Raw genomic sequence first — 13106 nt, forward strand, 5'->3', positions numbered from 1 at the left:
GAGTTTTCTGTATTTGCATTCTTGAGAAAAAAAAATAGAAGTGAGCACAAAAGAAAAATCCTACTGACAGCCTCTTGTTCCTCTTTTCTTGCCTTCCCAGAAGGCCCAAAGCTCCCCACCACTCCCAATCCTATCCAAGCAGAATCCAGATAAAGATTGAAAAATTGAGGCTCAGTTTTCTCCCAGCTCCAGCAGGGCACATTTAGCTGCATTTCACACAGGGAACCTAGCTATTCAAATTTTGACTGGCTAGAATTAGGAGAATTTTCAGCTATGTTCATCAGGTAGGTCATAGAGGGTCCTTTTAACTAAGCTGCAGTAAACAGTACCCTGCGGTAGCGTGGGTGCAAATTTTTGGCGTGCGCTGGGCCATTTTTTACCATGGCTGGGAAAAAAGGGCCTTTTCTAAATTTACGGCCTGAGCCCTTATCGGCACCCATTGACTTAGTGGTAAGGGCTCATGCACTACCCGCGTTGCTAACCATGCAGCACGTGCCAACTGCTGATTACCCCTGGGAACGCACCCCCCCCCCCCCCCAAACATGGTAGAAAAAAGAAAATGATTTTCTACCACGGGATTCAGCACATGCCAAACTCAGAATTACTGCCAGGCGTATGCACTAGCTTGGCAGTAGTGCATATTTGGTGCAGCTACCCGTGCATTAGCCCTCCTGCACCTTAGTAAAAGAGCCTCTACCTTTTTAAGAACAGCCCTTACCCGAAGTCCTGAATCCACGAAGACATGCATATTAGTCTTGCTGCTGATAGGAGCTTTTTGCCCTCCCCGGGCTGGGGCTGGCTGGATTAACAGGCAGCTCTTAGGCTGACGACGAGGATCTGGTGGACCTTGCGCCGACATTTTATTTCTGAAAAGACAAGAAAGATTTTAGGTTTCCATTTCATTTGATATGGATATGTCATAAGCTTTGTAGGCCGAGAGTACTTTTAAATCAGGCCAGCAATAAGATAATCTAGAATATCATCTCTGGAGATCACATAGGTCCTTTCTTCAGATGTGACTGAGGCAGAAGGAAGATGCTATGTGAATGTTGTGGGGGGAAGAGTTGCAAATGATTATTTATTTATGGCATTTATATCCCACAATATTCCCGCCCACGGGCAGGCTCAATGTGGCGTACAATAGTCTATTAAGCAAACAATAGTACAAAATACAATATACAAGGTCGCAAGAGGGAAAGAGAAATAACTGAGGAGGGAAAGGGAGAGAGGAGAGGTGATAAGTTATTGCTGAGATAGTCGCGGATCAAAAGGATGTGGCGCCAGACGGGCTCACAGCGTATGCTCTGCCAAAAAGGAAGGTCTTGAGTCGCTTCTTGAAGGTCGGGTGATCTGGAGTGAATTTGACCTCTTGAGGCAGTCCGTTCCACAATTGAGTGCTGAGATAATAGAAAAAGGAAGCACAGGCGGTCTTAGAGGCCACTAAAAGCTGGGTAGTGGAGATTGAGGTACGAGCAAGCTGACCTTCGGGAGTTCCTGGGCGGCAGGTTAATAAGAGTGTCCATGTAAGCAGGGGCTTCTCCATAGATGATTTTGTGCACCAATGCGCAGATCTTGAAAGCGATGCGGTCCTTTACAGGAAGCCAGTGCAACCTCTCTCACAGCGGTCTCGAACTTTCAAATCTCGATTTACCGAAGATGAGTTGAGCTGCTGCATTCTGAGCAGTTTGCAATTTTTTTAGGAGCATGTTTGTGCATCCCCCGTAGATACTGTTGCAGTAATCAAGGCGGCTTATAACTAGAGACTGATCTAGGTTGCGGAATACTTCTCTAGGGAAGTAAGGCTGGATACGCTTAAGCCTCCAAAGACAGAAAAACATTTGCTTGACTGTAGAGTTCACATGCTGCTCCTGTGTCAAAGATCTGTCAACCATGACTCCCAAGATTTTTAGGGACTCCGAGATTGGCAGGATGAGCTCAGGAGTACTGAGTTTGTTATAGGGAGAGGAGAGAATCAAGCAATGTGTTTTCTCGGCGTTGAATTTGAATCGAAATGAGTTGGCCCAGTCGAGCATGGTGTTAAAGCCTTGCCGAATCCTACAGGTTATTTCACTTAGGTCTTTCTCAAAAGGGATGAAGATAGTGATATCATCAGCATAGATAAATGGTTAAGTCCCAGTTTGGAGAGGGCCGCTGCCAAAGGAATCAACATCACGTTGAAGAGGGTAGGTGATATTGGGGAGCCCTGTGGCACTCCACAGTCTGCTTTCCAATGAGATGATAAGTTAAAGTTGGCGTGTACTTGGTAAGATCTAGATGTAAGAAAACCTCTCAGCCATGCTAGTACGTTTCCACTGGCACAAAAGTAATCTAGGAGCCACAGCAGGATGCCATGGTGCAACATGTCCAAAGGCACTGGACATGTTGAACTACAAGAGCAAAATGCTCTTCCCTACAGCTATTTCCCTCTTGAAGGTGGATAGGAGAGTGACAAGTACGGTCTCAGTACTATGGAGTGATCGAAATCCCGACTGCAAGGTATGCAGAATATTAAACTTGTCCAGATGCTCACTAAGTTGTTTATTCACCAAGCTCTCCATGAGTTTCAAAAAAAAGGGGTATGGATGCTATTGGTCGGTAGTTGGACAGATCACTACTCTTTTTCTTTTTTAAATTTTTTATTTATAAATTATATACATTTACATTTATGTAATATAACATAAATCCAGATAACAAAGAAAATATATCAAAATAGGAAATAGGTAATCAGGAAAATTTCCAATTATTTAGTCCACAATAATAGATCCAAGATCTAGGTAATTACTACTCTTTTTCTTGGCGTCTTTGGGTACCGGGGTAAGTAAGATGTTACCATGGCTTACAGGGAACTTGCCATTACCAAGCATGTAGTTGAGATGTAGTGTCAAGTCATCTAAGAAACAGGCAGGGGCACATTGGAGCAAATAGTTGGCGCACACATCCAGCCTGCAGTACTTCCTAACAAATCTGCGGAGCTCCAGCTTGACGGAATCTACAGAGAGAGGTGAAAAGCTTGAGAGCAAACGGTCTGCTGGTTGCTCGTCAGGCCCCGGATCCAAGCCACTAATAAAATCACTAATGCTGGAATTGTTCTGCGGAAGGGTGCTCTGCAATTTGATGAGTTTGTCTTGAAAAATTTTTGCTAAATCTGCAGCTGGTGGGGTGCCTTCTCCTGTTGTAGTAAGCACTGTGGTATCCATTAATTTGTTTACAAAGAAGTAGAGCTTTTTGTCATCGTTGTAGTCCGGGCCAATCTTGGTTTTGAAGTAGTGTTTTTTTTGCCTGCCTAATTGCATAGTTGTACTTTCTGTGAGACTGCTTCCATGCAGTTAGATGTTGAGTATCCTGGTGCTTTCTCCAGGCCCTTTCAAGTCTTCTGTTATTTGCTTTAAGCGTTCTAAGGTGATCATTAAACAAGGGGGAACTACTTTCCTTTTTGTTGAACACACCTTGAGTGGCGCAATGGCGTCTAAGGTACTTCTGCATCGGTTATCCCAATTAGGGAAGAAGCTATCTGAGTCTACCGGGTCAGGCCAGTCTGACTCATAAATTGACTGCCAGAATGCCGCAGGGCGACATACCCTCTTGTTGTGTATGATGTTAGGGAATGTGTGCGCCGTGGACCTTTTAACTGCCACAGAATTGAGCAGGTGAGTTTGGAGTGATCTGACCAAGGGACAGCTGACCACAGGGCTTTGGTTATGCACAGTTTATTGTGGTTAGCTGATTTGAGGGAGAGGAGGTCTAAAGTATGTCCTTTAGAGTGGGTAGCCTGAGTATTCCAGCAGGTAAAGTCCCAAGAGCTGAGGAAGTCTAAGCAGTCTCGCGTGTGTGCAGAGGAGTAGTCTTCGAGATTGATGTCTCCCAGAACAAGTACATTTGGACAGGACAAGCGTGTATTGGAAATGAAATCAGTAAAATAGGTTGTTCTTCACTCCAGTTGCTGGGTGGTCGGTAAAATAGGATACAAGTCAGATGACCGAATAAGGTTTATTAAGTATTCTCACTGAGGTGATTTTGAGTTGCGGCGTAATGGAGTCAGCAATGGGTTCTATGATGAAGGTGGAACGATAGATGAGTGCAATACCTCCACCTCTCCTCCCAGGACGCGGCCAGTGGACAAGCTTATAGCCTGAGGGGCATAAGTCAAGCAAGACGGGGTCAGTTTGGTGTTGGACCCAGGTTTCTGTAATGAAGACCAGGTCAAGGCTTTCTAGCGCGATCCAAAAATGGAGGCTTTTTTGACTACGGATCTGGCATTTGCATAACCCATTCTGTTTTACTTTAGCCGTGAAATTATATCTGGACCTAACTGGTCTCAAATAAAATATTCAGGTTTTCCTTGCCACCAATATGGCTGCTATGACTCACCATAGATAAATCTCATATTTGTTTGAGGGAGCTTAGAAGTTTCAGGAGGTAAGCTGATATTTTTAGAAGTTATAACCAGTTTGCACTGGCAGATTAATATGCACCAAAGATCAGATGTCATTTGCCTTGTAGCAAACTGGAAACGCATCTCCTTAAATAAATCCCCCTCTCAAAATGAAGGTGTCAAGTAACTGAAAAACTTACACATGAGGAAGTGATGTGACAAGGAATAGATTTTAAATGCTCCCAGTCCATCACTGTCATCTGATCTGGTGACTTCTGACATGAACTTCACTAATTACAAGCATTCTTTTAAGCAAGGGTCTATATTCAAAGAATATAGGGGCCCTTTAAACTAAGGCTACTGCATGCCCTGGGAGGTAATTCTATTTTTGCCGAGCATCCAAAACACAGCCGATGATAACCGAACATTAACGCGCAAGACCTTACCGTCAAGTCAATGGGTGGCAGTAAGGTCTCATGCCGAAAATGGATGTGCACTGGTTTTAATTTTAGTGCACGTCCATTTTCGACCATCAAAAAAAAAGGCCTTTTTTCCAGGCGCACTAAAAAATGGACCTGCGTGCGTCCAAAATACACGCCTACACCAGCGCAAGCCATTTTTTGGCGCGCCTTAGTAAAAGGGCCCCATAAAGTCTTTGGAAGGAACAGGTCGGTAAACAAGTCTTCTAATAAATCACATTTTTCAGGTCATTTTATTTAAGAAATACACGGAGAGGGAACACAGAATGATTCTGTCTAATACCTAGAGATCCAGATTCTAACCCCAGATCAGGACCAATTTAATCTCGGCTTGGACAATTTTTACTTATTAACAATGTTTCGAGCGAAGTTGAGACAAATGTGATGGTTAAAAAATATTACTTATCAGTTTTCAACGTCTGCTAGAATTTTGGGAGTTTATTTGGATTCCAAATTTACATTACAGACATAGGTCGATATATTAATACAATGACCTTTTCTTTTTTTTTTTAACCATGCACAAACTTCGTACAGTATGTAAATACTTTGAACAAGATCAATTTTGCTTAATTGTACAAGCACTGATGCTAAGCTTGTTGGATTAGTGTAATGTTATTTATCTTGGTTGTTCCAAGCAGCTGTTAACAAAATTACAAAAATTACAAAATTCAAAAAAACAGCCCTACAATTGATTTACACTTAAAATAAATTCCGATAGTACCATTATATATGATTTCTCTGGTGCATTATTCTTTAATAGAACGATGCTATAATACTCGCAATTGGTTCTCATTTGCTTTTCCAAGTCCCAGGGGTATCACCTCCAAGAAACTTTTCTCAGGTCTATTTGCATATCAGACTGCTAAATCCTGGGATGTTTACCATCAAATTTGAGATTTCTACCCAGTTATGGCCTGTTTAAAAAGAATCTTAAGATCTTATTGTTTAACATATATGTGATTAATAATCAATCATATATATTTGTTAAATTGTGACATCCTAGGCGGATTGTGTCCTATTGTCTTGCTGTAACCTGCTGTGAACTATTTGATATGGTATTAGCCGGCTATAAGTGGCTTAAATGTAACTGTAGTATTTCTCCAATACATATGCTGGTTCATTAGCTACCAATATATGCCAGAATCTTATTATTCAAATTTTTGTGTTTGGCTTAGAAGGCTTTGTTTGGTCTAGCTTCCTTATAGTTTGCTAATCATTTTGTCTTTTTAACGTCAGTGAGAGACACAGGATCTTGCTATTTATTCAGTTATACCTTTAAAGGGTAGAAAGAGGCTCAATTATTGGAGAATCTCGTACCTTTCCAAGTGGCAAGACTAGATAAAACTATTTTGAATTTTATGCTTTCTGCTTTAGATTACAGACATTTTAGGTGCATAATTAAGACGTACCTGTTTAGGAAATTTGTGCTAAATTTCGTAGATAAATGATTATTGGTCATTTATTACCTTGTCATTGACTTTATTCTAAATTTTAAAGGGAATTTTACTTTTTGTCATAATGTAATGTTAATCTCTGCTAATTTCCAGATTTATCTTTTGTAATCTGCATAGAACCAAAAGGTAGATTGCAGACTATAAGATATTGTGTTATGTTAATACGTTGAAACAAGTTCTGCAGTGCTTTAACTACTACTATTTAGCATTTCTATAGCGCTACAAGGCGTACGCAGCGCTGCACAAACATAGAAGAAAGACAGTCCCTGCTCAAAGAGCTATGTAATAAAAGTGAGCCAAGTATAGGACAATCAAGCCATTGTGACATCACTGATGAGGTTGGCCCTTATTGGTGGCCTGAGGCATTATGACATCACAATATTAGCTCTGGTTACAAGAGACTACTACTACTACTATTTAGCATTTCTATAGCGCTACAAGGCGTACGCAGCGCTGCACAAACATAGAAGGAAGACAGTCCCTGCTCAAAGAGCTTACAATCTAATAGACAAAAAAATAAAGTAATCAAATCAATTAATGTGTACAGGAAGGAGGAGAGGAGCTATAATTTCTACAGAGCTACTAGAAATATACAGTGCTGTACACAAACACTTAAGAGACAATCCCTGCTTGACAGAATTTACAATCAAGACAAATGGGACAAATTTATTTTTTTTACATTTGTACCCCGCGCTTTCCCACTCATGGCAGGCTCAATGCGGCTTACATATTATATATAGGTACTTATTTGTACCTGGGGCAATGGAGGGTTAAGTGACTTGCCCAGAGTCACAAGGAGCTGCCTGTGCCTGAAGTGGGAATCAAACTCAGTTCCCCAGGACCAAAGTCCACCACTCTAACCACTAGGCCACTCCTCCACTGAGATTAGAGTGTTTCATTTATTACGGGAATGATTAAATCAACATGGATAACCCGAAGCTACACTCTCACATTCCTAAGCCTTGAAATCCGATCATAGAAGAATACGTAGATACTTTCAATTTAAAATTATAGCTCAAGCTTATAACTTGACACAATTGGACTACTGTAACTATTTTTATCTGGGCTCTGCTCATAGATTATTTGTCAAATTACAAACCTTAGAGAATACCTCAGAGCTAGGCTTGTGTGCCACGTACGTAAATTTGAAAGTGTTGCCTCATGGTTGATAAAACTTCACTGGCTTCCGATAGAGGGTACGATTATATATATATATATATATTTTTTTATTATTATTATTATTTATAAATTTAAATCATTATGTCAAGGATTTACACTTGTACAGAAAAGTGTTATAACAATCAGATTATTATAAGAAATATTAAATGATATTACATACAACTTAACACTCGAGTCTACATTATTGGATTCCAAGATTGATACAAAAAGAGGAATATAAAGCAAACAATCCTTTAAAGCAAACTGCACCTAAGACGGGACTGGTAAATATTAAATGGTTCTGATTAATCTCCTCAAGATCTTTTTGACGCAACAAAAGACGATAAATGAGAAGGTTCCATGAACACATATTTAGCTGCGTTATATCTTATTATACATTTACAAGGAAATCTTAAATAGAATGTACCCCCTTATTTGCAAAACAGCAGGGTTCAAAATCAAAAATTGTTTCCGCCTTCGCTGGGTTTCCTTCGAAACATCAGGAAACAGAAGAATTTTTAAACCCCAAAATAATTTCTCTTTATTCTTAAAGAACATACGGAAAAGCCACTGCTTGTCAGGTAACAAAGCCACGGTAGCTACCAATGTTGCTGCTGTGGCTAACTCAATTTCCGAGGTGTCTAGCAAAGCAGAAACATCAATAGCACTTTTTTGTTGTTGATGGTCTGGTTCCTTCCTCGGCAAATAATATACTTGAATAAAAGGAGGTAAATTTTCTTCAGATAGTCCTAATATTTCTTGCAAATAGCGTTTTAGCATTTCCAATGGTTTCACCATTGTAACCCTTGGTAAATTAATAAACCTAAGATTGTGATTTCTCGTATAATTTTCAAACATTTCAGATTTATACCTTAGGTTTGAAGTATCTTTAACCATTAAAGTTTGTAAATTTGTTAAATTCTTTGTAGCACTTTCAAGCCGTTCAGTCAGAGATTTGATTTCAGTATCATTTTTATCTATTCTCTGTTCAACCAAGGAAATTCTCTGTAAGACGTTATTTGTTTGTACAAGAAAAGTTTGTCTTAGTTGGGAAACTAAGTTCCACAATGAGTCTAAAGTTACCTCTGCCGGTTTTGCAAGCAATTCTGGGGGCACTGTCACCATTGATTCAGGAACCTTCTTTTGTTCTGTGCCTTGTACACCCCGCTTCCAATGTTGCAGAGTCGCTCTCTCTAGAGGGTATCAACAGCCCCTCTACGTCCTTCTCGTTTCAATGTAGTACAGCCTCACTCGATTCTGAACCGCGCCCTGGTGGTAGCCCCTTCGATCCCGGGAGGGGACAGCTAGTTCTCTGCGGTTGCGGGGGTGGAGCTCTGCTGTCGGGGCTCAATGTTGTTTCAAGCCCAGGGGACGCCGAATGTTCCTCCAACAAGCCGGCGTCCACAATGGGACCGCTCCCAATCTCCTGACCAGGCCCGAGTCCTCAGAAAACGGGCCACTGGACCAGCAGGTAATGGGGCTGGCAGCGGGGAAGCTCGGGCTGCTTCCCTGCCTCGACTTTTGTAGCGGAAAAGAGAACTACAGGTACTCTTAGGTGCATGTGGCCATCTTGGAATCAGGACGGTATGATTATATTTTAAAATTTGCTGTCTGATATTTAAGATCTTATATGGTTAAGCTCCACCTTATTTATTTCATTTAATAATTATTCCTAATTATTGAAGGAAGACATGACAAAGTTGTCATTTAATACTATATTCCCCTGAGGTTATAGGGCTAAAAATCAAAGAAAATATTAGAATAGTCTTTTGCTTATCAAGCAGCTTCTGTCTGGAATGACCTTTGATATGACAGGTTGCAAACTGACTACCTCCCTTTTCGTAAAAAACTAGACGTTTGGGAAATTTCGTAGGATTTGAATCTTTTTTTCTCAATTTAAAGAAGTATTTATTAAATAAAAAGAGATAACACAAAACAGAAGTTCAAAGAAATACAACATCATAGACAAATATTTAGGATTTGAATTTTTAATAGATAGCTGTATTGCTGTTTTATAATGGTAATTTCCTATGACTGTATATACTAGACATGTCTAGTTATACCCAGGGCTGTGGAGTCGGTTCAAAAATCCTTCGACTCCGACTCCTCAGTTTATGGTACCTCCGACTCAGACTCCTCAGTTTTTAATATGTATTTTTTTTGCATGTTGACTGAAAGAGTGCAGCATGCAAGGCTGCATGTTAATGTTTGGGTTTAAAATCTATGTCATTGTGACTTTTTATTTTATTTATTAAAGAAACTATAAATATTCATTAATCCTAAAGTTTAAACAAAAAAACACACATAAAAAAACAATGATGTGGTTTTTGAATTTTTCTGGTGTCATTGTTATAGTAACTTTGTCAGCTGTAAAAACTCTTGATAGTTGTGTCTGGCCTCCAGTAGATTTCTGATCTTTTATTGATCCTGAAGTAGATGGAATGTTTTCATTGCTATCTTTCTCATTCACAGCTTCTAACACTTTAGGATGGAAACGCTGCAAATGTCTTTTTAAATTTGATGCTCTTCTAGGTGCATTTTTTTCATAACCACTGAAACTGCTAATTTTTGCATCACATGCTTTTTCACCATCATCATCTTCTATAATACATTGACATACATAATGTTTCCCATCTGTTGATATTGTAAAGTGTTCATAAACAGCAGACTTTGTCATGTTTCCTGACATTCGTTTTGCTATTGTGAATGGTGTGCCACTTCCACTAAAATATAAAGCTGTTCTTGCAGAGAGAGAGGAAGTTGGGTGGAGTCTCTCTGCTGCCTTATCTGTGTGTGCTGAATGATCTTCTCTTGGAGCTTAAGTTCACTGTGGGGTCAGAGAGGAGGTGCTCTACAGCAGGTCAGTAAATGCAAAGGGAGACTGAGCAGAGGAAAGTTCTCCAGCAAAATAGTTCAGCTGGATTTCACACTAGTGAAACAACTAGGTACTAAGCTTTATTCACAGCAGAGAAGTACTTTATTCAAATGTATGAGGAGTCGGAGTCGGTACATTTTTGCCAACTCCAACTCCGACTCAATGTACCCAAAATTGCTGCCGACTCCGCCTCCATAGCCCTGGTTATACCTTTTTGAAATTTGCATTGGACCCTTGCCTTGAGTAACTTACAAATACAAATCAGATTTGTATTCTGCACCTTCAAGTTGGGAAACAACAGACCACACCCTAGGACCAACTTTAGCGCAGCAAACATTCACAGAACTGTGGTTATTTCTGCAGGAATCTCTTACAGTTCCAGGCTTACCTAGCTTTCTCTGTTAACAACGGAAGATTTTCACTAATGAGGCCATGGCTGAGCAGCAAGATGGCTTCCGCAGTCATGTCTGTGTTGGCTATTAGTCCAAACACAATGCGACGTAACGCCTCATGCACTTTACGGGACAGCTTCAAGCTGGTGGTGGTCTCCAAGATCTGCAGGGCATCAATATGAAAAACCAGGTTACCTTACACTGTAATGAGGCACCACAGGGAAGTCAGCCAATCACGACCAGGTGTAGACCTTACGGTTTATTCTGCATTCCATGTGTTCTGAGGCAACTAACCCACAGATAGATTTATGCTGCTTTGTTCTACAAATTTTCTTTGGTCAACAATTAACCAAACTATAAATACATGTTGTAGAGCAGGTGGGTACAAAATCAGGGAAAACTATGTACAATGTAAGGACTTGGTCTGCTTTGCAACCTCTGTCTCACAGAAAGTCATTGTGTCAAAGTCATTTTTTCCACATTTAAAAAAAATATATGCAAGTAAAATTGGTGTTTACGCACATAAATCTGGCCCTCTGAATAATTCACTCCCTTGCCTTGGTAACTGTCTGCTCAAAATTTAAAGGTGCACAAAATTTCCCAGACAAAAAAAAAAAAAAAAGGAGACAGTTGGGAAGGACAGGCTATAGAGGGTGACCGAAACCGAATCAGCAGCCAAAATTTGCTACTCGGTTTCACCTGAAACCAAATCCAGTGCCTCCCTCCCCTTTCCCCTGAGCAAAAAGCAGGTTCCTCTGGCCTCCACCCCCTGAAAAGAGCAGGTCCTGCTGGGATGATCACCTCCCCTGATCAAAATATCCACCCTCCCACCACCAGAAGGCCCTCCCCTGGCCTACCTTTAAAAGCCCTGGTGGTCTAGTGGCCTTTTCAGGGCAGGAGTGATTCCCAGTTGCTTCTGCCCCCGCCAGCTATGCAGTCAAAATGGCTGCCGAGACTGCCGCAGGAGGTCCCAGCAGCCATTCTGAGACTGCACCAGACATGGGCAGGAGCAGTCTCCAGTCGCTCCTGCCTATGCTGGCTCCAATCTCAAAATGGCTGCTATGACCTCCCGCGGCAGTCTCACAAGGCTGCCGCAGGTATTCACGGCAGCCATTGTGATTGCAGAACCGCTGGAGGCAGGACCGACTGGGGATTGCTCCTGCCCCAAAGAGGCAATTAGACCAGTAGGGCTTCTAAAGGTAGACTTCGTGAGGGCCTCTGTGTAGTGGGAGGGTGGAGCTGGTGGTCGGGGGGGCAGTCAGCCTGGTGGGACCCGTCTGCCAGGAAGGTGGCCTGGGGGTAGCCACTCTGGTAGTGTGGTCGCTGCGGGAGGAGGGAGCAGGAGTTTTGGTTTCAGGTGGAAATGCCATGACTAAACCTATATTTTGGGATGGTTTTGGTGCTCAAGTCAAAACTGAAGCCAAAATTTGGTTGGCTTCTAACAAGGTAAACTATTTAGCCTGAAAGTGCCACATCAAGAGATACAGGGTTGAATTTATATGAACAAATCAGTTTGCACAAATAATTGTTCTAATCTTACCTGGATGACTATCCTAATATTCAGTATAACTTAGCCACATAAGTTTTCCATTGACTATTCAGCTAAAGATATCACGACAACTTATCCACTTACCAGCTGTTCAACTATGGGATGTCAGGGCCATAGTTGACCTACAGGCATATTTTCCAAGCACTTTGGGAGGCTAAGTTCCATAGGTTTCTATGGAACTTTGGGAGGCTAAGTGCTTTGAAAATGAGCTTGCTACTCTCAAATATCACCCCTGATGGGCTCTACAGGCGTATACCCGCACAGAGCACACACACATATATATATATATATTTAAGTTTTTCAGAGCAGATGTAAATTTATGCATGGCCATTTGTCTCCATTGGCTGCCTATCAGGCTGTGTGCATCCTAGTCAACATTTTGTCTTTGACGCATAAAGCTTATCACTTGGGAATGCCCTCTTATCTATCCTCTCTGACAATTCCCTATACCGCTACTTATTCTTTGCGCTCTCTAGATTCTCAATGACTGGTCTTACCTAACCCAAAGAAGGCACATTATAAATCCACTAGACACTTAGCTTTCTTTTTCTTAACCTCTAAACTCTAGCAGGATCTCCCCCCTTCTATTCGTAGTGAACAATTTTCTCCTAAACTTAAGACTTTACTTAAGACGCATTTTTAAAACCTTGCATTTAGATCCCTGGGTGCCTGACCTGCATGAGTGATCGAGGTGACCTGTTGACTTGTGGAAGCTAGTTTGTTTACTTTAACTTTTCCTATCTTTATTTTTGGCGCTCTTTTCTATTTATTCAATTCTATATTTTAGATTGTACACCGCTTAGATCTGCTTATTCAGTATACATAAG

General features: G+C 41.1%; 1 protein-coding gene across 2 annotated transcripts in view; it reads right to left on the reverse strand.

Moving 5' to 3' along the window:
• The window catches only part of UTP20 (UTP20 small subunit processome component), a 226829-nt gene that overhangs the window by 45949 nt on the left and 167774 nt on the right, over positions 1 to 13106 (reverse strand). For both annotated transcript variants that reach the window (XM_030213822.1, XM_030213821.1), the window contains exons 46-47: positions 10727 to 10893; positions 719 to 866 (exon numbers count right to left, since the gene is read on the reverse strand). In XM_030213822.1, the coding sequence (XP_030069682.1) occupies positions 719 to 866; positions 10727 to 10893 (315 nt within the window). The remainder of the gene's footprint in view (positions 1 to 718; positions 867 to 10726; positions 10894 to 13106) is intronic.

Source organism: Microcaecilia unicolor, chromosome 9, assembly GCF_901765095.1.
Source record: "Microcaecilia unicolor chromosome 9, aMicUni1.1, whole genome shotgun sequence".
NCBI classification, from domain to species: Eukaryota; Metazoa; Chordata; class Amphibia; order Gymnophiona; family Siphonopidae; genus Microcaecilia; species Microcaecilia unicolor.